The sequence below is a fragment of the Perissodus microlepis genome, chromosome 13 (genome assembly GCF_051167445.1).
Source record: "Perissodus microlepis isolate ML-2025 ecotype Zambia chromosome 13, ASM5116744v1, whole genome shotgun sequence".
NCBI classification, from domain to species: Eukaryota; Metazoa; Chordata; class Actinopteri; order Cichliformes; family Cichlidae; genus Perissodus; species Perissodus microlepis.
The window spans coordinates 5749138-5776691 of NC_140473.1; the positions used below are offsets into that span (position 1 = coordinate 5749138).

The 27554-nt window shown below is 41.6% G+C and overlaps 2 protein-coding genes across 2 annotated transcripts in view; one reads left to right on the plus strand and one right to left on the minus strand.

The window, feature by feature from the left end:
* The first annotated feature begins 1741 nt into the window (after nt 1-1741).
* LOC146374552 (placenta-specific protein 9-like) lies at nt 1742-8836 on the plus strand. Its single transcript, XM_084948598.1, has 3 exons — nt 1742-2039; nt 7981-8072; nt 8410-8836. The coding sequence occupies exons 1-3, from the start codon at nt 1976-1978 to the stop codon at nt 8557-8559; spliced, it is 306 nt and encodes a 101-aa protein (XP_084804724.1). The 5' UTR covers nt 1742-1975; the 3' UTR covers nt 8560-8836.
* An 84-nt stretch (nt 8837-8920) lies between these two features.
* The window catches only part of stk32c (serine/threonine kinase 32C), a 96888-nt gene continuing 78254 nt past the window's right edge, over nt 8921-27554 (minus strand). The window contains exons 6-12 of the mRNA XM_084948596.1: nt 27393-27482; nt 26878-26981; nt 26632-26748; nt 22162-22287; nt 21749-21877; nt 18006-18073; nt 8921-13726 (exon numbers count right to left, since the gene is read on the minus strand). Coding sequence (XP_084804722.1) covers nt 13519-13726; nt 18006-18073; nt 21749-21877; nt 22162-22287; nt 26632-26748; nt 26878-26981; nt 27393-27482 — 842 coding nt within the window. The 3' untranslated portion in view covers nt 8921-13518. The remainder of the gene's footprint in view (nt 13727-18005; nt 18074-21748; nt 21878-22161; nt 22288-26631; nt 26749-26877; nt 26982-27392; nt 27483-27554) is intronic.

Below are 27554 nucleotides of genomic sequence, written 5' to 3' on the forward strand. Positions count from 1 at the left end.
TGCTGTAGTTCATCTCCTTCAAGTTGTGCATTCACAGATGTTCAATTTAATTTTATTTTATTTATACAGCGCCAAATCACAACAACAGTCACCTCAAGGCGCTTTATACTGGAAGGTAGACCCTACAATAATACATACAGAGAACAACCCAACAATCATATGACCCCTATGAGCAAGCGCTTTGGTGACAGTGGGAAGGAAAAACTCCCTTTTAACAGGAAGAAACCTCCAGCAGAACCAGGCTCAGGGAGGGGCGGGGCCATCTGCTGCGACCGGTTGGGGTGAGAGAAGGAAGACAGGATAAAAGACAAAGTTCTTCTGCATACTTTGGTTGTAACAAGTAGTTATTTGAGTTACTGTTGCTTTCCTATTTGCTATTCTGTGATGCCAACGAGGCATTTTCACCCAGAGAACTTTTAACTCACTGGATATTTTTTTCCTTTTTGGACCTTTAAATCCTAGAGACGGTTGTGGGGAAATCACAGAAGATCAGAAGATATCAAAACACTTAGTCCTGTGTGTCTGCCACATTCAAAATCACTTTAATCACTTTCCTTCCATATTCTGATGCTCAGTTTGAACTTCAGTATGTTGTCTTGATCATCTCTAACAGCCTAAATGCACCGAGTTGCTGCCATGTGATTGGCTGTTAGCCCACCTGACGCTAATGGTCGATTATGTGTCCTTTTTGCTGAATAACAGCCTGCAGTGTCTTAGCAGTTGTCTCCTGAGCAATCCCAGCCCGTGCTGCCGTTGCGTTGGAAGACAAAATCAAATAAAGTCTTCATATATCCTTCTTTCTTCATGATTCCTTCAAACTTTGATGAGATTCCCAGTTCCAGAAACATTGAATAATCCCCACAGCCTAATACTCCCACCACAGTGTTTCATTGTGGGGACAGTGTTCTTCTGATTGTTCTTTCTCCAAACATAAACAGTTTCATCTCATCTGATGAAAGGGCATGCTTCCAGTATGAATACCCTTTCTCCAGGTTGTCCTTAGCACACTTTAGTCTGGCTTGAAGGCGTTTCTCTCGGTCTGTGTCTTCTTTGAGACTCCAATTCTTGACTTCCTGACTTGACTAAGTCGTTCACGAGTGTCTTAGCAGTTGTCATTAGACACGTCTCTCGCTAGTTTTCTTTCCAGTCTTTGAAATCTTTTGCTCCCTCTGCCAGGCTTCTTCTATACTGTGTGGCTCTCTTTGAATTTCTTGATGATATTTCTCACTCCACGTCTTGATGCTTGGAAATGCTGTGATAACTTTGTGTGTCTATCTCCTGCTTTGTGGGCATCACCAATTCTTTTATTAAGCCTAAACTGTGTTTTATTTTGGTGCTTTCTCATCTCAGAGCTCAAACCTTTGCTGAAGTTTTGGGTGTTTTTCTGAAATGATTCTGATATTTGTGCAAAAAGAAATCATTTATGCTTTCTAAAGAAAACTCGAATGCTTAGAAATACTGTGTTGAAAGTCCCTTGTTCTCTTAAAACAGCAGTTGGGAAAATTTGGTGGGGGGGTCTAATAATTTTGTCCTCATCTGTACCTAATAAAGTGGCTAGTTTGCTATCTTCCATATAAACAAAAACAACAAGCCACCACAGGTACTTTTTAGGATGAATGCCAGTAACTCAAAACTAAATACAACCTTGTTTAAAGGCTTGCCAGTGTGGAGCTGAAAAAGAGGAGTCCCCTCCCCAGACATCTCTCCCGCCCCTTCCCAGAATCTGAACTTTTTGTCCCGCTTCTAATGTTTTCATTAGGAAAGTGAGCTCAACCAAGTCAGGGAGGGAAGGATTAGAAAGCAAAGGACCGAACACAGAGAGGGAGAAGGGAAGAGCTTTATGGAAGCAGAAATCTTTGGCTTTTTATCCTAATTTTGAGTTAAAAGAGATTTCGGGGCTCTCACTTCTTTGTTTCTTTTCTCTCACACTCCTCACTCTTTGCCACCAGCTGCCCGCCAGGTTTCTGTCTTCATCATGAGCTGGACCTCCGGCTCCTCGATTGGACTCCTCCTCCTCCTGATTGGCTATGCCGCAGCAGGTAAGTGTGGTGTGTATCGTGGTGGAGGTGGGGGTCACAGGTCAAACAGGAAGAGTCAGAGAACGCAGAACAGAGATCAGCGTTTTGATTTGCTAAAACTGATTTATGGATCAGTTTAGTGGAGATACATCCGATCAACTCCATCCTACTACATGTTTGTAGCACAGTGCAATAGACTTTAGAGGTTTACAGATGTGTGTGCGTCTGTGTGTGTGTGTTTGTGTGTGCGTGCTCACATGAGCGCCAAACTGACATCATGCATGTTTGAGTGTGTTCGGGATTTTGCCAGCACATCTGTTACTAATTTAACTGCAGCTCTGGCTACACTTGAGCGAATACGTTGCGAGTATTTCTCAAACGATCACTTCATGTATCGTGTTCATCTGCCGCTTCAAACCAGCATTTCTGAGCTCTGCGTGTTCCAGTGTCACCGAAATCGAATGGAAATTCAGAAATATGTGGGACAATCCCTCAGAGCCAAATCTGTGTGTGACAGCCTCAGAGTGTGAATTACACTGACTTCATACTACAAGAATGGCCAACTGCAGGAAGCAAACAGAGTGAACGCACACAGACCACAGTTGATGTCATCTAAAAACTTCGTTTTTATTTCACACACTAAGTATGAAAAGATAATGGGGTCATAGAATAGTTATAGACTCGTGTGTTCGGTTTTCTTGAAAAAAAAAAAGAAAAGATGTAAATGCTACAAAAAGAAAAAGTAGTGAAAACAGTTGAACTGTCACAGAGCAAGAGGCAAAAGCAGTGGACGTGACAGTTGACTTGTAAGCACAGAAACCAGATGGCTTTTCTGATTAACTTAACACGCTGAAAATAGTTCAAGTTCGTTTGTTTTTACATGAAAGAATGGAAGCGTCAGTGAAAAGTGAAGTCAACTGAAATCAGCTGATTATATTCAAGCAAAGCAGGGGTAGTGCTGTCTTTAGTTATTTCACAGTCAGCTGAAAGTAGCATTCAGCTGACTGATGTGTCAACTAAACTGGAGTCACTGCATGCCACCAAAACAGCCACCCATCCATCCATCAGCCATCCATCCATCCATCCATCATCCATCCATCCATCCATCATCCATGCATCATCCAGCCAACTATCCATCCATCAAGCCAACCATCCATCCATCCATCATCCATGCATCATCCATCCATCCATCCATCATCCATCCATCCATCCATCCATCATCCATGCATCATCCACCCATCCATCCATCCATCCATCCAGCCAACCATCCATCCAGCAGCCAACCATCCATCCATCCATCCATCCATCCATCTAACAGGCATCCATCATCCATCCATCCATCAAGCCAACCATCCATCCAGCAGCCATCCATCCACACATCCATCCAGCATCTTGTATGCCCACACCACAACCTTCCACACCATTCAAGTCGTTGTGGTATGCATCGACCCGGCGTGTAGTTACACTTCTCAGGAGGTTCATGTCAGGTTACATAGAAGGCTGTTAAAATGGGGTTCTGGTTATGGTGTTTGTTACAAAGTAGATCTGACGCAGAAGTATAATTCACGTGTAAGCAGGGATGACCTCCCGCTTCCCAGCCACCTCCTCCAGCTCTTCTGGTGGGCTACCAAGACCAAGCCAGCCGAGAGATGTATTCTCTCCTGCTTCTGCTTCTAGGAGGCTTCCAGGAGGCTGTTTTACTCTGAGCCCTTTCCAAATGTCCAAGCTTCTCACTCTATATCTATTTGAGAGTACTACCACCCCAGAGGAAGTAATTTCATTCCTTCTGTCATTGCCAGAAGCTCGTGACCATGGGTAGAAGTAGAAATATGGGTCCACTGGTAAATCACCAACTGTGCTTTTATGCTCAGCTCTCTCTTTACTACAACAGACCAGTACTGCAGAAGGTTTTAAACTGAAAGGAGAAGGTAAAGTTACCCAACCAAAGTGTCATTTTGGATGTCAGCAGTGTGGAGTAAGGAGGAAAGGTCTGAAATGTCAGCTGACTCATAGCTTAAACTTTAAAAGTAATGCGGCTGTCGGTTAAACAGTGAGCTCTGACCTGTATTGACTTTTCAATTTTACACTCAGCTGAACTCCTGCTCTCCTATAGAGAGCCACGCAAAGCATCACGTACAAACACGCTCAACACACACACCGGGTCGTTGACCTTTGTCCTCAGCTGCAGCACGGTGCTGTGTTAGATCGTCATATCTGTGTTTGCTTTTCCTGTGGTGTGTTTTCTTGATGTGTGTTTACGTGTGCATGTGCATTTCTTAACCTCTTGGAAGAGCTCTGAAAGAGGAAAAACAGTCTTCAGCGAGATGGCCTGAAAGCACATGCCAACATAAACAGGAACAAATGCCTTCTTGCCGTTTGTTAACACAAGCTGGCGATTTCGCATCCGCCCCTTTTTATTGCATCTGCAAAAAAAGGCAGACTCAGTGGGCGCCACATACATCACAAACTTCAGCATGTAGCTCCCCGTTGCAAGTTTTACTCTAAAAGAGCAGGCTGCGCTGTGTACACGCTGACACTTAGATGGAAGCGCAGCTGTGGTTTGGAGGGATTTCAGCCCCCCTCACTCCCAACTAGATCCCTCCGTTTCTTCCCCCTGTTGTTTTTGATTTTGAAACCAGCAGCACATTCACTACAACAAAAGATTGTGGCTGTTGTGAGATGCAACAGCGAGAACCGCCACTTTGATAAATTCACATCTGGCTCTTTAGTGTAGATCCAGTGTAGGAAAACTTCATGTCTTTTGCAGACTTTTCATAATTCATCTGTCACTGTCAAATCAAAGCAGCGAGCTTTGCCAAGTCCTCATACACAAGAGTGAGTGCAACAAAACCCCCACTGCGGAGCACACACCGAGGCAGACATCTGCTTAGTCCGCTTGCTGGGAAGCCTGATGAATTTAATGTACCTTCCATCATCCATCGCTTTTTCTTGGCCCGATTCCTGCATGTACTGAACTTGGCACTCTCTGGACACCATAATGGTGCTTGTAAAAATGTTTCCATGAGAGGCTGTGGTAAAATCAGGGCAGCTTGATGTTCAGGTACAGCTGAACAAGGGAGTACAACTCTTTGTGTGTTGGCCACAAAAGAAAAAATGACTAATTGACCCCTAACTACAATACTTAGTTAGGGGTCAGGGTCAGCCAAACACTTCATAAAGATCACTAATTCTCAATAACTGCGCATGCTGTCAAGCCTTAGCCGTCTACATTCACACCAAGTGTTTCGTTGTTTCTAAATGAGAGTGACTTCACAGCTGCAAGCATTCAGCCAGCGGATGAGACAGTCACTTTATAAAGAATAAATACTATCAAGGGGAGCTTGGCCTGTCGCCGATAAGAAGACGTTAAAAAAAGAAGCAGAGAGCTGCAAGTGAACGGAAGCGTCCCCCAAATACCCGGGCTTCAAAGAGAAACAGATAATTGGAAACTTAAGTGTGAGAAGGGAAATGCCTGGGACAATGCATGTGGCCCTCTCTGGCCTGCTGAAGCGAATTAACACCAAGCATCACGACTGTCTCCTCAGCATACTAACTGTGGCCTTCAAGTATGCCTGATCAATCGGCTGCTGTTTAACTAAAGAGTCACATAATTCAAGAAAATATAAACTGTTAAAAGGAGCATTGCATTTGGAAACGAGCAGATAAGCAACATAAGCTAAAAGCACATTTCCTCTGGTTAGTTTTCTGCTCTACATTAAAGATGTACATCAGATGGCAAAGACTTGTTTCTTTATAAGGACATGTAACAATAATATGTACTTTGATATTTATTTGTTTTCTTTGCAAGCTAAAGTCAATCTGCACAGAAACCTTTTCAGTTTTAAAGACAAACTAAACCCAACGTGTAATTCTTGAGTTTGTTTACATGGAGTACTGTTATGTTTGCATGGCCAAACGCTGCATGCATTTAACATATAGATATAAAAGACACATTCAAGGGGCTTAGGGACACAGCACCGTAATGATTTCGTTGGTCAATAACTTAAAATCGCATTTATAGTACACATGATTCTGGATTCACATCAATCTGAAAGTTTTATCTGCAGGCTGATTATTTAACCTTCAGAATAATTCATTTATATTTGAAATATATTAATATTCTCTATAATATGAATGTTAACGGCACAGAAACAACACAAAAAATTAAAAACGAAAGGTTTCACATAGTTTTAGGAGTACTTGGCGTAGGGTTTAAGTCCCGTTTGTCAAAAACATCTTCAGCTTCACTAGAAAGAATTATCGTTTGTTACGCTGTATGTCTATGATATATAAGGACTTCAGTTCTAATTGGTCACCATGTTTTTAGTGTTTAGTCAAACAAAACTCTGTTGACTTTCGTGACTGTAGATGCATATACATTCATATGGTACGATCATTGTAGTAAGAAAACTTCAAACTACAGTCAGTTGTTTAGCTTAGCTTGATAGAAATAGTGGAAAACATAAGAAATAATTAAACTGGCTTTGTCTGAAGGTAAAAAAAAATCAGCCACAAGCTCCTCTAAAACCTCTCAGACAGAGCAGGAAATACATTTTCATCCTCAAACACTCAGTGAGACAAATGTAGAGATGATGATAGATGCAAGCTAGCTAGCACAGACGCCAGTTTGGGAGTGTTTTTTGTCCTTAGACTAATTCACCTCACCATGAACTCTTCTTCTTCTTCTCATATTTCCCTCCAGTCTTGTTGTCTTTTAACTCCTCTTCTCTCTCGGTTTTTGAAACAGTTTGACAAAGCCCCGAGCTGCCACTCAACCTAACAAACCCAGAGCCTTTTTGGTGGCATGGATGGAAAAAATATTAGCGGGTAGCCACAAAATTTTGCTTCACCACGAGTCAGTAATACATGAGAATGTGATAATGAAGTCCTGACCACAAGTTAATAAGGCACTGTGGCAACATCTTAGTAATGCATGGCCACAAGATACGAACTCTATTGTTTACCCACCCGTCAAGTACGGCTATTATCTCACAAAGCAGGAACGAACTGGATTTAATTGGATTTTGTTTTATTTCTGAATGATTATCAAGACCCATCAAGATTTTCATCAGACTGTTAACATTTCCCATGATGTGGTAAACTCCACAGGGTTTGCCAACAAAGGGTTTTAGGTTGGAAAATATTGTGTATAAAAAACACTTTGGACCCGTAGTTATGAGCAATGTTGACAGGAAGTGCCTTTATTTCTTATTTAGTGGTTACAATGATGTTAGAAACAAGAGGCAAGAGTTTGTACATTATTCTTCGTAAAGCTACAGTATGTTGGCAAGAATATTCAGTTTGAACCACACCCATGTGGTTATTATTTGAGGCTTGCTCTATTTTTTAAATGTATTCATGCTTTGGGGGGATAACAGCCCTATTAAGCCCAGAGTTGTAGGTAAATGGCAGATTTCATATCTTATGGCTATGCACTGCTAAGACACTGCCATGTTTAAATGATATGCTTCCCGTGCATAATTAAACTGTGACCAGCAGCTGCATGCCACCATGGTGGTCCTGTAAAAACATGCCTGCTTTTGCATGATCTTTGCATGCAGTTGCATTGTTCTAATTTACCTCCAATTCTGCATGAACACAGTGAGCCTAGGATTACACAACTCTGAGCTGATATAAAACAGATGAGTGATCCGTCTTTTAGTTCAGCTCTCCTAATCAGCTGGCTGCATTGTGGCGTGACAAGGCACTGATGTTAACTTCTATACCTCAGTAATAATGTGACCTCTCTCTTTAACATCCCATACTAGAGCAGTTCCTTTAGTGTGTGACTAAAGTTTTGTTAAGCTCACAGGAATAAATACATCTCCTTATTCTCGTCTCTCATACTGTGTTAAAATCAGCATATTATTAAAGCACGAGTACCTTTCATGATTCATTATTACATCTTGTTTGCTTATACTGTGCATCTGTAACACTGAGTATACATCTAATGTGTTTTCAGGTCCTGAGCCCCACCTTCTGCCTCGAGCGGTGCGTTCAAGCGCCTGTCAGGAGCACACGAATCTTCACCACCGCCTGGATGTAGTGGAGAAGGTGTAGTTTCTAATCCAACCTCACATTTAGGCCTCAGTGGTTTGAAACCATCAGGGTTTGGAAGCCCCTCCCTCCTTGGTTTTGACAGAATGAATGCCCAATATTCCTCAACATTTCCTTTTTCATAACTTTATTAATACACTAGTGATCAACTCCAGATCTCTACATCCAGCAAACCCCAGTCCTACTCAGACCTTACCTTGCGTTACCAGCTGTTTTGGGAAACTGTTTTATTCATTCAGATTCATTATTCATCAGTGGTGATTCTATTATTCATACTACAACTTATTAATGTATTATTTATTTGTCAACCACGCATTTCTCACGCTTCCTGCAGCAAGTGGAGGACACAGTTGAAAAGTTGGAGGTTGAGCTGGCTGCTCTTCTGGATGCCATTGAGGCCCCAAAGTGGCGCCACCTGATGGACAATGTGGGAAAGACGGCTGTGGACATCCTTGAAGATCCAGTGGAGAGAAGCCAGTCCTGAGCCAAGCAGACATCCATATAGGGTGGACTTTGAATTTTCTTGTTAAAGAGAAACTGTCTATGCATTTATTCTATATTTTTCCATATGAAGTTTGTATCATACAAAAAAAAAAAAAAAGAGGAAATGTTTTGAACAAAGCCAAGCCTCTGCATTATGTATACTTACAAATCCTGTGACAGCCTTGTCTCTATTCTAGTCAGTCCTAGATTCCTCTTCACTGTACACTGCTATTTAGAGATCAGTTCACCAGGGACGCCTCTGTTCACCCAGTACATGCCCCTGCTCTTCACTGCCCCCTACTGTCTGCAAACAAACTTTGCCATTAAAGCTGCATTTGGGTAAAAATGACACACACACCAAATTACTGGAAGGAGATTTATTTTCATTATCAAAGCGATTGAAGCAGCATGTTTTCTGAACACACGGAGCAGTTTCAGTTTCAGCAACAAGGCCTTTTACTGATTCCCTGTAAAAATCCTGCAGCACAAGAACATTATGCAAAGTAGGATCATAAGGGAGGAAACGAGTGGCATGGATCACATTTTTCTTCTTGATTTCTTTTCTCGACGGGGCACTGAGTTTCAAACTGTAACCACAGACTTAAGACACCTACAGAATCTCAAAAGAGTCGGTGAGAAAATGTTTGAGACATGCTGCTGCTGGTCAAACCCTATAGCACGATGGCTCGTTTTAAAACACAGAACATTAATACATGAAGAAATATGTCGGTAGGGTTTGCAAGCACGATCCAAGTAGGAATGATCACTGACATCAAGGAACGAAAGTCTAGATTAGTTTGGTGTAACTTTGAGAAAAGTTACGCCTAAATCAACTGTTAAAATCAAATATTTTCCATTTACATAATTAACACATTGTTCCACACACTCCTCAGGCCTACGGTGAGTCTGATGCTGTGCCGACAGTCTGAGAAATAACCACAAATGGAGACAATCAGTTTTGTTTTGTTTTTTTTCTTTTTTAATGCAGCAATTTCTGTATTGAGGTGAAGTGAAAACATGCCCCAGTTTCAAATCTTCATCTTCTGCTGCAGAGACAACAATGCAACACTTAATCCACAACAGACACACAGCTGCTGACCTCATTCCACTCACCATGAGGGTACGAGCCTGTATACTTGGAACAAAGCATTAAGACAACCTACAGGATGTCAAAAAGGTACTGCATATTATCTAAAATATCATGCCGTCCATGTAACACTGGGATTATACAATTTGTACAGCTTAAAGTAAACAGTCACGCAGGCCGGTTATACTCTGATTTTGGACTGTGTCGATAATCAGGTGAGCGTCGAGGTATGCTATTACCAAAAGCTTGTGCATGCACAAATCAGCCGGTAGGGCTCAAGCTCCAGGCTTTGGCAAAAAACAGGCTTATACTGTAAAGGTACATGCAAAAATAAAAGCACAGGGCTCAAGACTATTCAATTTCTCACACGTTTTGGCAGACTTGGAAGATAACATTTCATGTCTCTTTAAGAAAGCTTCTTAATCTAATCATAATGTAGTGTTTTAAAGAAACAGCTTACTTTTGGGAAACACACCTATTTGCTTTCCCTTTGGGAACAAGGTCAAAGCATCTGTCACGTTTGAGCGTCAACTGTACAGCTAGAGCTGGGGAACCGTTAGCCTAGCTTAACAGTGGAAGTTACGTAATTTTATCAACTTCCTACTTGTCTGAGTTTTATTGGAGGTTTAAAAATTCAACAAGCACTTAATAATAGATCCATTTTATTAAAAAAAAAACTTTATCAAGCAGTCAGCCTGCGTTTTGAAAGTATCAGCTATTAGGTTAGCTTAAAATTAGCTATGGTGACTACACAGCAGCCATTTTGACATAAAATGCTAAATAAACATAGGTCAACTTATCACATTAATTAAAGCTTTTCAAAGTTAAAATAACAGAACGTTCATTAATGTCATTTGTAGAACATGTTTACCTGGTATTTCATATTAAAAAGGCTGGTGTGAAAAGGCTGTAATCACAAGTCTCCGTATCCTAGCGTCTAATGTTAGCAAGCTAGCTAAGAGCAAACATGTCATAAGCCAAATATGATACTGTCTTTTGTCTCTTTTGCTAGAGGTTAATGCTATGTTCACATCATATCAGAGTTACTGTGAACACTGTAAATATTTTTCAACCCTGCATGTGCGAAACTGTAGTAAAACGACTCTGCTCCTAGAAAAAATATTCACTGTGAGCTAGGCTAACACATCGATCTGTCATATGAGACTAATAGTGAAGAAGCCCACACCTGAACTAATGAGCTATGTATTATTACAGTAGACTATACGGAGCTCTGTGTGCTTTATATTTCATGTTAGATTGATATTCAAGTTTCCATTTGAAACATGTCAACTGGTAACACTTTACTATCAAGTGACATTACTTGAATAAAATGTATCAGAGTTTGGCTTTTTTTCATAATTATGTTAGAACAATCTGTTACTAGGCAACTCTCACATTATAACACTGAAAGAACATTAACACAGAATTTATCAAGTTCTTATTTGTAGCTTTAAAAACAGAAAGACGTTACAAAGCTAGAGCTGCCCTGCCAGCAAAATCACAACTCTTGCCTGTCACATGACCATCAGCCCGAAATCAAACCATTGGTGGTTCAGCAGCCCAGTTAGTGGTGTAGCTACATGTGAACGTTTTATCCATCCTTTAAGGACCACTCATTCACTACATCTAGCTGTTTAACCAGCAGAGCACATTAACACTACATTAATATTTATATAAGAATTAATCACACAAGACAAATGCTAACTTCTAAGCTTTTACAGGTTTTGGTAAGGTGTTTTGCCCTGTGGCTACTCTTTATGTTAAGCTAGGCTAATCACTACCTGACTCTAGCTCTTTATTTAAAACAAAGACATGAGTATCGATCTTCCCCGGAAAGCCACTGGGCCTTAATTAATCCCCCTGTTGGGCACAAGAACAATTTTTTTTTTTTTTTTTAAATACAAAAGCTTCAGTCATCAAGTTGGTTAATAGCTGGGCATTAACTGTTTCTGTTGGCGGTTTAGGCAAAAGAAAGAGTGAAGCAAATATTGTAGCTAATACTGTTTTACCTGTTCATGTGATATTTCACTCATGTCCTCTAATTACACTGTGGAGGCTAGACCATTCGTTGACCGAGCAGAGTGGGAGTGCAGAGATGCACTTAGGCCAACACTGTTCTGTCTGCACCTCACAATTAACATTACAGCAGGCGATGGCACAAAATTAACTGAGTGTAACATTAAATTGTGGCTCCAACCCCCAAAGGTCAGTCAAAGCTGCCGGGGTAAACAGCTTTACTGGTGGAAATGCTGCATCAAGACAGCAAACAGGTGTATTTCCCAAGATGCATTACCTGAAATAGACAGTTTGCACATCATCACATTATGATTGTATAAATTACGATGTCTTCACTTGCAGAAATAACTGACTTTATGTTATCAGAGGGATAAAGAGACATACATTCACACACTCAAAGTTCCTTAGAAATGGTTGCAAATGGTAGAAAAGCTTTGGCATATATTGCCTACAAGTTGTGCCTGCACACTTGGAAAGAAGAGCGGGATGAAGTGGTGTGAAGCTTCACACAGCTCTTCCTTAAGTTTACACGTCGAGTTAGCAGTCCCACATAAAACTGTGGTCAGTTTAATTACCTACACTGTATGCTATTTACATGGTTTTTCAATTTGTTAGGCCTTCGGGTTTTTAAGGTGGTCTTTTGCTACATATTCTCAGACTGAGATTAACGGCGCCACCCTAAAATGTACCACTCTCACTACGACAATCAAAGAGTAGCTCATCTATGCAGTTTGACGTACCGACAGGGCACAGCTACCCCAAACCAACCTCTACAGGGAGATGATCTTTATCCTAAACTAAGCACTTAACAAGATGATGAAGTCTAGTAAAGCAAACAGAGCTTTCTTATAGATTTGTAAAGGATGCCATTGTTGGCAGTGAGCTGAGTTTCAGAACCCTCTTTGGGTCAGAGCTTGGTGCAGGGCTAAAATACTAAATCTTCGTAAGCATTTTGGACACAGTGACAAGCACAACTTTTCATTCTGATTGCTGGACTGATTTTAACTTCAGTACCTTCTCCTCCTAAAAAGGCCTGAAGGGGAAAAAAGAAAAAACAGCTAGCTGGTTAAGACTTAAAAGAGGAAAATCTGCCCTATAACGCATCCATGGCTACGGTGTGATTAACAAATACCAATCATCATCGACAGGCACAACTTTAAACAGGTTTACAACATGAAACCAGTCACACTGTCTTTGCTGACTGCAGACAGCCATCAACACTTACTGGAAATGTACCACAGGAAGGTGTTGCAACAAGAGGAAGGCGCTCCAGGAGGAAAAAAATGTTCCAAATTAGGGCACACATCACATGAAAGGGGGTAAGAGTGAACTGAAGACACAGGCAATAAAATAAACCGAGTGCCTTCGAGTGCTGAATAATTCAGTCGTCCCCCATCGGATCTGGAACAGGGATAATAAAGGGAGGCACCTCCACCAAAACCACTAACCTTATTCAAAAAGCCGTAGACTGCTATTGCTCGGGATGTCATCATGCTCGTGTGGCTCTCTGCTTATGGAACGACACCTCCTAGTAAGTGATACCTTATTATTTTGTCATGCTATACTGTAACATTGCATAGAAGTTGGAGCTTACTCTAGGGCGGTAGGTACAATAGGCAGGGACTCTCTGGGATTCCGCTTCATTCATGCCTTACCAAAAAGATGCTATGGGGGGCGGGGGGTGTAAATGAGGGGAACCATTATGGGAGCTGCTGCTGTGCGCCAAGTTGCCCCGCTGTCATTTTCCTCCGCTGTAGACTACGACATGAGAGAGAGGTGAGAAGATATCTGTTGGCATGGCACAAACACCGCAGCCGCCAGAGAGAGCTGCCATCGTCACTGTGAGGCGATGTGGCGCTAGCAGCTGCCGGGGGAGGAACACACTGAGCCGCACATGCTCAGTTTGGAGGCAGACTCGGGCGCCTGCTCGGGATCAGCTTCCGGTCCTGGTTCTGGCTCGTTCGCGTCCTCATCGGCGGCTCCGCTTTCTGCCTCTCCGTCCCCGTCGCCGCTAGCGTCATAATTCCCGGCCTCTGACTGACCCTCCTCCTGACGCTTTTTCAACCTGAGGAACACAGTGACTCCTGAATATGTGTGCATGTTTGCCAGGTGCACTTCTTTTTGTTCTTCTCTTTCCCTTCACTCTCCAATCGCCTGCTACAGGTGGCTGCCTCTAACCTGGACGTCTCTTCCTGTTCTAAGGTAGTTCTTCCTCCCCGCAGTCACCAAGTACCTGCTCAGAGGGGATACATCTTATAGTTTGAGTCTGTCTTTAATATTATTATCTCACTACACAAACCCATTCAAGATAAACTAACTGTGAACTGGCTCTATATAAATAAAACTAAATCACCACATTTATGATGGCAGCCGAGATATGCCCCCATGTTGTGTAATTAAATTATTTTTCCAAACTTTTGAGCTATGAAATCCTCAGAAAAATCGTCAAGAGGCCTTTAGACTTTACTATATAATGCACATCACTGCACATAATTCTAGACATTATGCCCTCTATTATAAATAGAAGTAACATGCCATTAATCAGACCAATAGGATATAATAAGACATTTGCCACAGAGGAGGACTGCAGTAACATTGCAGCGGCAGGACCTGGTCAATAATAAATGAGGCAATAATTTAGAGCAGCACTGAACCAATGTTGCTCACTTTACATACAAAGATACATTCTATGATAAATGGACTGTAAAGTAGTCATTTATGTTGTGCGGTGTGTATTCTGCAGATGTAAAGAAAACATTAGATGCATTATATTTAGCTACACTCTTAAAAAGCCTCCTGTCATCTCTGATTTACATAACCGAGCCATTTCATTACAGAAGCTTGGCTGTCGTAAAGGTCTGGAGTAATATGTAATGCTTTTCTTCCTATACCAGTAACTCTACACTGCATGCTCTCAGAGGATTAAATTAGCATTTGCTGTACCTGTTCACATATGGCAGCCCTTAACTTTCCGTATCTGACAGCGTTCCCACTGCAATCTTACGAGCATTTCCAGTGTCAGCCCCACATTCACCAAAGCAGTCGTGGTATAAGTAAAGGTGACAGTTTTTTTTTAAACTCATCATTATGACTGCAAACCTTTCAAGTGCAGATTTATTTTTATAGATCTGACTATCATCATGAATTGTTATTGTGCCGCCTTAGTTTTGAAAGTGCGTGTGGACACGTAGGGGGGAAAATACACTGATATCGCTGCAGCAACGTCTGACAGCAGGAGAAACTGGAGCAGTCAAAACAATCAGACGGGTCTTAAACAAACCTCCAGATTAGTCAAACAATCAGTATGCACAGTCAGAAATGTTTGATTGTGTGCTGTATCTGCAACGTAACAAACACAACGGAGGGGAAAAAGGTGGAAAAAATAAATGAAGTCGCCCATACAGAAAAGAAATGTAGTAAATATTTATGTATTATGTGTCTCATACAAGGTACATTCCTTATACTATCGTATGAAAGTGGCATCCTCAGCATTTTGATCATACAAGATATTACACTTGATCCAAATTGTTGTTGTTATTGATATATTTGGGAGGTTTTTACGGGTTTTAATATCGAGCAAATTGTTTACCTATCAATCTAACCTTATTTTCTTCTGAACAACACCTTGTTTGCTTATGCACAGCTCTCTTAAGATCCTGCCAAAGCATTTTAGTTGGTTTGAGGTCTGGGCCATAGTAACACCTTGATTCCTTTCTTTTTTAGCCATTCTGTTGTAAATTTGATGGTGCACTTAGCACCATTGTCATGTTGCATGACCCAGTTTCTGCCACGCTTTAGCTGACACGATGGTCTCATTTGACTCTAGAATACTTTGTTTTACAGAGCAGATCATGGTCGACTGTGAGGTATCCAGGTCCCATGGTTGCAAAAAAACTCCAAAAACCAAACTCAAATCATCACCCCTCCACCACCGTGCTTGGCCGTTGTTATAAGGAGTTTGAGCTGATGAGCTGGTTTGGGTTAGGCCAAACATGGCACTATCCATTATAGCCAAACATCTCCATTTTAGTCTTCTATGTTTAAAAGACATAATTACAGAAGTGTTGTAGTGCAGCGGTCCCCAACCTTTTTTGCGCCACGGACCGGTTTATGCCCGACAATATTTTCACGGACCGGCCTTTAAGGTGTCGCGGATAAATACAACAAAATAAAACTAGTACCGGTACCAAAAAAAAAGAAGATTTATTCATAACACACGTGAAAAGACCCAGGAAAACCGAGTTAACGATAAAAACGATAACAAAATAACGCTGAAAACCGATAGAAACCATGAAAACCATAGATTTCACACCTGAGCCTCAACTCTCGCGGCCTGGTACCAAACGACTCACGGACCGGTACCGGTCCGAGGCCCGGGGGTTGGGGACCGCTGTTGTAGTGTGTTCAGATGTAACTTTCCAAAGCAAACCTTTGCATCCAGTGAAATGAAGCTTTTTCCTGGCAACCCTTTTTAACAAACCATCCCTGCTCACTCGTTTTCTAATCGTACTGTCATGAAATGTAACATTTAACATTCTAACTGTTGCCTGTACAGTCTGAGATGCAGGTGTTTTGCAGTTTCGCTGAGCATTGCACGGAAGACTCCTTGAACGATTGTGGCATTGTCACATACGTGAATGCTCCAGACCTAAAGACAGGCGTCCATACTTGCTGATGCCCAATTAATCAAGTGCAGCAGCTACTTATACTCTTAATTCCTATGGAAGCAGTAAGGGTGTACAGTGGTCCCTCGCTATAACGCGGTTCATCTTTCGCGGCCTCGCTCTTTTGCACATTTTTTTGGTGCAATTTTGCATGCTTTTTTTTTTTTTTTTTTAACAGCACATTGTGTTCTGCGTCCTGATTGGCTGTAGACCATTGTCAATCAATCTCGTGCTGTATCTCCTGTACAGTACAGAATGTGTTCAGCTTGTCAAATTTACATAAATCTTCTATTGCTAGCAGTGTGACTGTGAAGTGCTGTACTGTATGTTTGTAAGTTTTCTCCCCAACAAACAACAATGCCGACGAAACGCTTTGCACCGTCAAAGTCACCTGCGGTAGCACCCAAAAGGTCAAGGAAGATGCTAACCATTGCACAAAAAGTTGGACTTGTGGACATGTTAAAGGAAGGTAGAAGTTACCATCTGAGTTACCCATCTGAGAAAAGTGTATAAAGTGTGTAGTGAGGGGTTTTACAGTCTTAAAAAAATCTGTAATAATTGTAAAAAATAAAGCTGGCTACTTCGCTGATTTCACCTATCACAGGTTTTTTTTTTTAACTTAACTCCAGCGATAAACGAGTGAACAATGTACTGAGCTTTTTATAGGACTGCAAAGAGTCCTTTGAAACTTTTTTCACACGACTGTTTATTTTCACAAGTCAGACATTGCGTAAGACTCTACTTTTTGTCCGTTTCCTACATGAATCTTATGAAATGAGCATGCAAAAAAATCTGCATGGGGAAAAATGTAAAAGGAGACACTTTCATGATTAAACAGTAAAGGCGTTTAAGTTTGATATAATATCTACAAGCATAGGTTGTGAGAAATTTGTATTTTTTTGCATTTTCCCCCAGATGTTTCTCAGCATCAGTAGCACCTTGGAAAACAAGAACCTTAACATATTTGAAACGATGTATTATTACAGGACTGAATGCTAGCATACTGGTTAATGCTGACACTTTAGAGCAGGAAGACAGCACCAGCTTTGGTCCTCCTGATCAACTGAGCCTCTTATATGTTCTCCCTGTGCCTGCACTGGTTCCTGATTGACATGATTGTGACATAACTGTTAAGCTGTTGATTCTAGCAAGGGAAACAAGGACAAGGACGAAGATGCTTTGCTACCTTAAACTGCTATATCATTTTAAAGTCTCAATTTGTCTTTTGTGCATGGATTTTATGCAATTTAATAAAAGAAACAGTAAAATGTGCTGACCTCTTGTCTCAGGGGTTTATGGGCAAAATATCTAGTTTTAACTGTAAATAAACTAATTTAGCTAAATTACTGCCGTTGGTTTTCTAAATATATGATTGCTGCCCCCCAAAAATAAGAGGTTGCGAGATAACTAAGATCAAAGACAAATGAACCCCTATGTTGCCTCACAATCTAAGAAAAGAAACATGAAAGAAGATTAAATTTAGCTCCAGCTGAGGATATCAATCCGATTGTTTAAAGGGCAAACAAGGCAAGTGGCAGGAATGTTTCTGTCCTTTGCATTCGTTCTAAAAGGATGACACTAATGGTAGCTAATTTCATTCTGGCTGCGTTGAATAAAAAAAAAGAAACCTCTGCTTTTAGCCCGTGTTATAGACGGTCTGCTGCTCTTCTGTTCTCTTACTTCTCTCGGTTGAAGATCATGAACTCTTGCTGCACCACTTCAAGGCACTCCTGTAGATAGTCGTTCTCCTGCAGGCAGATGACAGACAAAGCACACTCATCGTCACCTTACACATCGACCTCATCATCATCGGCATCATCAAGAACCGCAGATTAAAAAAAACACAAAACAAAACTTGACGTCAACTTCAATCTGTCAAGTGCGTGACCTCCCAGGGATATTCATCCTTCCCCCTCGTTGCTCTTTTAAACAAGTCATGAATTGTTTGTGAGCTCTCCTCAAATTGGATGTTTGGCCCAAGACGAAAATAGAAGCTCATATTTCCAAAAGCACTTGGGGCCATGACAACGGCACCGAAGGCTTCATAATTTAATAATCTCAGTAATAACGCAGTATGAGTACACGCAAGCGGGCACACACGCATGTATGTGCTCCACACACAGCGTCTCACAACCCTATTGTTAGAGGTGCACGCTCTTTGCACATGTTCATCAGCCCTGATAACATGTGACACACGCACACGCGCTGATGTCATGAGGAGCGTCTGATGGGTGCAGGCTGCTTTTCATAAATACAGAGAGGACGTCTCCCGTCTGTGGTAAATAATGTCTCAATCAAACATAACACCAAGGCAAAGAAACAGAGACTGCACTGCTGCAGTTACACTCTGATCCTGCCCACAGCACACACAAATCAGACAGCAGACCTCATCACGCATTAAGGCAAAATGAGGGGGACATTTATATCTTGCTTTGCTATTCATCTGCTACCTCAAAATCCTTTTGTTTTGCTGTAGTTGTTCGAACTGAAATTGAAATTGGTAACATTTAAACTGCAATAATTTTTCTTTTTTGGGGATTATTCATTTCATCCTTTTAACAGAACAGCCTATTAATTCAATTTTAACTGTACAGTGGAAAATCACAACAACAGCTCTTTATATTGTAAAGTGAGAAATAGAGAGAGGCTACGTTCACGCTGCAGGTCTTAATGCTCAATTCTGATTTTTTTGTCTGGTTGTTCACACTACAAATAAAACGTGACAGCAAACGCGCTCTAGTGTGAACGGTTCACGGCCCTCAAAGCGGCCCGCATGCGCAAAAGAAGACACGCAACGCGCTCTGTTTACGGAAGTAAAAATGGCGGCTACAGAGCTAGTAGGTGTTGTTGCAGCCGTCTATCGATTTCTGCACAGTCGTAACCGACAGAATTTTGACAAATTAATTAGAGAAAGAAGGACACTGAGAAAAAAGAGAGCAACAATGGCCGCCATGCTTTCCCGTTTGTCTTCTCCAGAGCTGATAATCGGCGTCCGTCTTATGTCAGTGACGTAAAAGACGGATTTAATGCGACATGAACATTCACACAGCAGTCGCTTTCTAAGACATCAGATATGTATCGGATTAAACCACATATGAAAGCGACCCAGGTCGGATTTGAAAATATCGGATTTGTGCCGTTCAAACTGTCATACCATGATCGGATATGGGTCGCATAGGGTCAAAAAAGTCGGATTTGATGCGCTTTCGCCTGCAGTGTGAACGTAGCCGAACAATCAAGTTAGTACTTGGTGACAGTGGAAAGAAAAAAATCAGTTTTAGCAGGAAGAACAGGCTCAGGTAGGGGGACGCAAACTGCCGAGACTCCAAAGATCAACAGCAAGTATTCAACGATATAGAAACTGTACTGTATTGCCTCTGTGAGCATGATTACACAGGTGTCTCACTTTATCCTTCTACTGTATCACAGAGCTAAGAGCACAGGTAATTCACTACAGCTGAGGAAAAAAAATGCCAGCTGGCTCACTGCCAATCTAAAAATATACAGTTTTGACAGGATGTGACAGAGCGGAGACAAAGGTGAGCCTGAGCTGCATTGTTATCCTGGAATGGCCCAGGCTCTTTATAAAAACTGTACCAATGAGTAATGCAGTGGGTAAAAATAATTTACACGACTCTTCTGGTGTTCCCTTCATAATCTTTCGCTTTTAGCAATGACAGTTAAGTCTGTCTGTAAGTATCTGGACAATCAAACACATTTTGTAATTTTGTTCAGTGAAATTCAGACTTTCACCTTTAATTAAAGGGTTATGAAAAAAAAAAAGCTTTGGATTAATTGTTTAGGAATTACAAGAATTCATATTTAGAGGCTCAAAAGTAAGCAGGTTACTGATGAGATGTTTCGTGCTCTGTTCTCTCATTATTTCATGAGCTGAAGCAGATGAACGATACGGAGCTGATTCCAAGTGTTGAACTTGGAAGCTACTTGGTAGTTTTTCACCCTCAAGGACCAAGCAAAAACGTCTCAAGGAGGCAGGCATTTAACTTTCATAGGCTACAACTGAGAGATGCTTTCATGAATGGAAAAACACGCGACTGATCACAATATGCAAAACCACCATTTACACTTGACAAGAAGGCCATTGGGTGACATCCATGGTTCTAGGCTTCATCCAAGTACTAAAAACAATCTTTGTATTTTCAATCTCTAAAAATAGAGACTGTGTATTCAAATGACTGTAATTCCTAAGCAGTTAATGCAATGCTTTTGTTAAACCCCTTTGATCTTAAGTTGAAAGTCTGCACAATCATACAAGGACTGTGATTCAAAGTCTACTGCAGTGCTGCACAAAGGCCACATTATAGAAGATGTGTAATTGTCCAAAAGTTAACAAAAACCTAACTGTACAAAGCAAAAACCACACTAATCTGCTGGAGGTAAGGCTACAAAGATCAAAATAACAGGTAAACAGCAAATCATATCGGTGCCTACGAGAAAATAACTCTTTTGAAGATGAAAAAACTAAAATTATCCCTTTGTATGATCAAAGAGAAGAGGCCTTTTAACAGATGCAGTGACAATTCCACCTTCATACTCGTGGCTCCAAAATCATCCTCCTCAACAGAACATAGTGCTTTTAATGCAGAGGTTATATAACTACTAAGAGGACTTCATCTCTTGTTACTAAATATGAAAGAAGATGGAGATCATTTTGCCTTTCTGAGGACTGGGATCCTTTTTATTATTTTTATTGACTTTTCTTTGGTTACAGTGTTTACCAGTTCTCCGGTTTTCACTATTCTTTAGATCAGGGAATAAAAAACATACACCTTGACACCTTTCTATCAGAACCAATCAGAGGCTTTCTGTAATTTGAGCTATGGTAGCTCGTCTGTTGGATTGGACCACGCGGGCCAACCATCGCTCCACCTGTCACAGTTCCTTCCTTGGGCCACTTTTGAGAGATACTGACCACTGCAGACTGGGAACACATGAGCTGTGGTTTTGGAGATGCTCTGACCCAGTTATCTAGCCATCATAATGTGGCTCTTGTCAAACTTAATTAAATCCTTGCACTTGTCCATTTTTCCTGCTTTTAACATCAACTTTGAGGACAAAATGTTCACTTGCTCCCTAATATGTCCCAGCTGCTAACAGGTGCCATGATGAACAGATAATCAGTGTTATCATGTCACAGGTTGTTATGCCTGATCATGTATATTTTAAGCATTATAATCAAATCAAAACTACCAGCAGCTACCAACACACTGCTTTAAAAAGTTTCTTTAGTGGTAGCGCTCACGACTCACTAAGAAGCACATTAATTGCAAACTAATGGTTTAGTTTGTGCCCTCTATGCATAAAAGTCAAAGCTGTTGGTATCAGAGGTATCACACTAAGTGTTGCTTTATGAGATAAAAGAACGGACACAGCAGCTCTGTGCAGAGCACCGTGTCACTTACAGACTGTGAATCCTTGCTGTTGTCTCGTGATCGGTTCTTTGCCAGCCTCTTTTTCTTCTTGTGAAGAGGACGTGACTCCAGGATCATCTCCTCCAGCTCGAAGGTGGGGTCGCAGTGCAGGCGACCTTTCTGTGTGAGCGAGATGCACGCGAGATAATTAGAAACAAACACAGGAGCAGCATCCATCGTAAATGGACCACAGAGTGCACACGGTCTGAGCATCAACAGGGAACAGCACACATGAATGCACTGACATGCAAGCAGGAATATAAGGTGAGTGCACTGCAAAGACGCTGCATGCCAGCGTGCATTATTTAGTTGCCAAAAATGCTCATTATGATCAGCAAGCATGAAGGAGTGCTTCAGTCTGTGTGTGTGAGAGAGAGCGAGGTATGTGATGGCTTTACACTAACATTGGGAACAAATCCAGCCTCCATTTTCTTCTCATACACAGCGTCCCAGTTGACGTCAGCGAGGTAGGGAGCAGTCTGCATGTCAGACAGGCTGGAGAAACGATGCTCTGGGTTCACTGTCAGTAGCTGGAAAGAAAAGACACACACAAGCACACACTTCATCAACATCACTTTCTGAGTAGCAACATCACCTTCGCAACTTCTCTCCTCGCTCACAGCCAGGCTGATCTCCATGGGAGGTGAAATAAAACCCTTACATGAGTTGTTTTTTCCCCTCCTTTCCTTTTTACCACCTGCCATCCCTTTTCATCTGCTATATCTTACTAATATGCTTGTATGTGTTGAACTCAATGATATGTTAAACCCGCAGGACTGTGAACCTTACATTGTTTTGGTAGAGTCAGTTATGAAGGTGCTGCCTTGTGTGAACGCAAGAGTTAAAAAAAAAAGACTATAAATAAAGATTATTAGCTTTAATAAAAATGATCAAACCCAAGAGGCTGGAAGTCTTGCATTAATAAAAGGAACAGATAAAATGGATCATCTCTTCAAAGGGAAGAGAAAATGGGAGCGGATATGAGGGTGAGCTTGAGCAACCATTCTCAATGTGACGAGCAGTTCATCTCACTTATCATTGGAGACCTATATTCATTTTTTTTCTCTGCTTATGACTTTAATAATATAAAGCAATATGATTCACAGGGCTGTGCAAATTTCCAAAGTCCACAAGAAACAAGACAAAACAACTTTGCACTTTAACCAGTCCAGTTTCAGAACATTGTATTTGCACCACAGTACAGACATCAACCAAAGTGCGAGTGCTTTGTCTAAACCAGGGGTTTCCAACTCCAGGCCTCGAGGTGTCCTGCAGGTTTTAGACGTGATCCATCACAGCTGATTTAAATGGCTAAATTACCTCCTCAACATGTCTTGAAGTTCTCCAGAGGTTTGGTTGTGAACTAGTCATTTGATTCAGGTGTGTTGACCCAAGGTGAGATCTAAAACCTGCAGGACACCTGATCTTGAGGCCTGGAGTTGGACACCCCTGGTCTAAATCCTTATGAAAACTCCTTATGGAGATTGGATTTTTGATGCTTTCCATGGAGGATTTGGAAAATCGTTTAAGAGATATAGGATGTGATTTTTGGTCACTATTCTAAAGCCGGAAACTAGTAACTGTTTTTCAGTTACAACAGCACGAAAGCTAAAATATTTTTTTTTAATAAACACGTATTCCCATTGAGTGTCCCAGTAAACGATGATAGCGTGCCAGCCTGCACACTACCAGGACCCTGTATAGGTTTCATTTTTGTGCCCCAACTATCTTTAACGTCTGCTGTCAAAACCTTTTGATCATGCATGTTTATCTAGCTAATAGCAATTGTTTGGCTTTCTGACATGCAGATACAGAAACCATGAAATCTGCTTTTTTGGTTTTGCGTTTTATCACTATACATTCTTATAATCTGTCTGTGTAGGTTTTCAGATGATGGTAGTGTAAGAGTCAAAGGCAGCTTCATTTCTTTTTGAAGAGCCCTCACCTCAAGTGGTTAAGACTATTCCTACAATCTTTCTTTCATTTATAAAAGTCTTTCATTTATAAAACGTCTGGTACTGACTCTTGGCTGGTGTCATTTTTTAGATTGGATGGTTGAAGCCTGAAGAAACACAATAAAGAGATATTGGCAATTTAACAGTTTATTCTTTTAACAAACGGGGGCTTGGATGGCTGGTCTCCAGCCTGGTCTCCAGCCTGGTCACACACTGCTGTGTGATGACATCCTATTCTTCATTTGTCACAAATCAGCCAATGTGGTTGTGTTAGTCACTCTGGCACAAACAGCACATCCAAACTGATCCCAGTGGGGTTGAGGTCAGGACTGCAGGCAGGTCATTCCATCCAAGTCAATGATAAGCCTCGCTCTGCGGAGAGTGTCGTCATCTTGGAGGATAGAGTTCGGTCCCAGACTGGGGAGATATGGGATTGCCACTGGCTGCAGAATCTCATCTTGAGACATCTCTGCATTGAGATTGTCTATAATAATGACAAGTCGCATTTTTCCAGTGAGGGAGACGCCGCCCACACCGTCACCGCACTGTCTCCACTAAAAACTGTTACCTTACTGTTACCAGCAATCAACACTGCAACATTTTGACCGTACGACCCAACAGGTGTAGAAAAACTCCCGACTCATCGATGAACAGGACCAATCAGGCCCCCCTACTGTCAGCACCCGGGGTACCAGGAGCTCTAAACAAGAGCCAACAGCAGAAAAAGCTGTTTGGCACTAGCAAGAGAAGGTTTGGCAAGTTTTTCATGGGCGCAACCCACATACTCAACTCTGCTGCTCAATCTACAAATGTGTTATTATTTATGGGGAAACAAACAGACTTCCAAACAATAAAAGAATTATTATTGCAAAAACAGAAATAATTGACCAAAACACTATTTTTCTTCCTTCTCTGTAGAAAACTAATAATTATGTTGCCACTACATTTGAACAGGAGGACGAATGCACCTTTTCTTAGAAATCCACCAACAGGAGGAATTGTTAATCAAATCTGACTCCAATCAGGTTGAATCAGAATTGTTGCACTGATCAGAACAGATGGACACCACACATGAATGGAGTCGCACAGTCCAGAGAGAAAAGAAGAGCTGGTGCTGATACAGTTGTGTTTTTAAATGGAATGCCATCTGCTTCATTTTTCACCTCGGGGGTAAAACGCTGGAGATGACAATGGGATGTGGTTTTTGTTGTTAGCTCGCTTCCTGCGCTTTATTTTCTTCTTCTTTTGGTCACAGGCTGATTCGGTTTTCTCCTGCAGGGCCAGTTAGCTCAGTCTCGGTGGAGTCCAGACACGGTAATCGATCAGCAGCAGAGCGGAAGAGACCGTCGCTCCGTCCAGAACACTCAGTCATTCAGACGCAGAGCACATGCACGCACTCCTGCTCTGCACTTACACTCTGACAAAGAGTATCCTCCTGAACAAGCCACAGCTTTCCTTCCCCACTCAAAAATCTTGTCTTCAAATAACTACAGAAATATCACCAGAGGGGAGGAGAGGACTAGTTTCCAGAACAGTTTTGCTTGCTTAGATGACAGCACGCTGATGCAAAGCAGAATAAGGTGGGTTTTTATTGCAAGGAAAGTTTGGAGCAGAATTATTAACATTTGATCCAGAGGGAGTTATCTCATCCAACTGGCACACTTTCACTTTTAAGAAAACATTTTCAGTCTCAATATTAGACTAAAACACTCGTTATGATAAGTTAGCACACAAAGATACACATGCACTGTTTCGTCTCTCACCCACACGCTCAGTTTCTGTGCTTTCATCCCATCTGTCATTTTCTTTCTCCATCCCTTCTTTGCCCTCGGGGTCTCGGATCATCCCCCCTCCCCACAACACTCACGCACACACAGAATACCTGCACTCTTTCTTAGGAAGACCATCTGCACTCAGGCAACATGGGTCAGAGTTAATCTGCCTTCACTTAATTAAAAACTGTAACTTTAGTTTCCTGGGACTGGCATTCACATTCCTAACCTTTCCATTTATCAGTTAGCTCATATACATTTTATTAAAATGTCCAAACCGAATGTTTATAGCTTCTCTCCTAAACCTTGGATGAAAGCGATGCATACTGACATAGTGAAAGAGATGTTGGCACAAACACCAGCTGGTAAAGAAGACGTGAACCTGATTAAAAACAAGCCATAAAATTAAGATTACAAGTTTTTGCTAGCAAGGCGAAGGCCTGAGCCAACTAAAAACACTGCTCTTTGCTAATAATGAGAGATAATGGACTCCTTGCTGAGAGCGATCAGTGAGCTTTGTCGTTACACTGTGGAAAACAACAGTTAGAGATTGCAATACAACCAAACGTTAGCGCAACTGTGTGCAACGAACGTGCGAACTCGCTGCTTTTGAAATGGTTGCTTCAAAGACGAGTCAGCGACCACTCGCAGTGAGCTCGCCGTCTTCAAGGCGACAGCAATAAGATGGACTCAGTCAAGTTACACACAATCATTTTGTGATAATACAGGAATTAGCAGTGATAAATCGGAAGTTACTGACTATGTATATAGAAATTCACATTAACTAATTTGATTTTCAGAGTCCAGACAGATCCTTGCAGATCTAGTAGTTGCTGCTGGATGGAGATTTAACTGAAAGATGACAGACGTTCAGAATACAATCAGATGACTTGAGTCCCTTATTCCAGCAGTCCCCAACCCCTATTTCAAAGAAATATTTACGCGTCACCATAGCGACCAGAGACCATTAAGGGGCAGAGAGGAGGGCGTTACTCTCAATGTTGGTGGCACATTTTAGGAGGACGTGTTACAAAATAACACAAATTTTTTGGACATCAAACTGGTCCGTGGTGCAAAAAAGGATGGGGACCTCTGACTGAAGTGTAAAAAAGTGGAAGTTAATAATGCCCCATCGTCCTCCACTCACCTTCCTCAATAGTGAAACCAGATCCTTGGGCCAGGTTGGGCTGTACTGGACACTGACGGTACTGAAGAGCTGAATCAGCGATTCCACCGAGTTACTGGCGTGGATGTCATACGGCCTCTAGCAGAGAGACAAGGTGACAAAAGGAGGAAAAGCAGCAAGTTGAGGAAGAGAAAGACGAGCGAATGAATGGAGGCGAGTTCGTTTTTGCAGCCCGATAACATAAAAACTGCAATTTCAATGTCTCACCCATCCGCGCAGCACTTCGAAGATCGTCACCCCTAGTGACCACCAGTCTACTTCAAAGGCGTAGCCCGTCCCTCCACTCACAAAAGACTGGAAGATCTCTGGGGCTGAAAGCACAGCAGAGAGACACTGAAGAAAAAGCTTGTATAATGACAGCCTGTGCATGGAGCATTCCTTTGCAAAAATGTCATAAGAAAAGCACATTTTTCCTCGGCAATCGCATAATACAATAGTGGAACATTTGCCTCCGATTTTCACAAATCAACAGGATGTTTAATTTCTTTGATATCATTTACACACGCCTGTTTAGTGATAATGAGAGCGTAAAAATGTATTCAGAAATTGAAGGAACAGCGTCTGGCACCTTCTAGCAAATAGTTCTGCGAGCTTTAACTAACCGAGACAGTTAAATGGTACAACTGAGCATTTAAAATGATAAAGAAAAGAATAACTTAATTACGCTAGGCCCCCTTTTCTTGTAGCTTTCTTTTTCATGCACAGTATAAATGTTTAGTTACCCATGTAGGGCTTGGTTCCAGCTAAGGCCGTGGCTCTCTCTCCGTCTTTTATTATTGTTGCTATGTTGAAGTCCGTCAGGTGAGCGTGACCTGAGGAAACACGAAAATCCATCAACATTTTCTAAATAAACGTCTGCGCTCACATCAAAAGGAAACATTTTC

Excerpts from the sequence above, each read along its gene's own strand:
- LOC146374552 (XM_084948598.1), top strand. The coding sequence starts at position 1,976 with ATGAGCTGGACCTCCGGCTCCTCGATTGGACTCCTCCTCCTCCTGATT. Across the intron at positions 2,040-7,980 it reads GATTGGCTATGCCGCAGCAG|GTCCTGAGCCCCACCTTCTG; the intron begins GTAAGTGTGGTG and ends ATGTGTTTTCAG. Across the intron at positions 8,073-8,409 it reads GCCTGGATGTAGTGGAGAAG|CAAGTGGAGGACACAGTTGA; the intron begins GTGTAGTTTCTA and ends CGCTTCCTGCAG.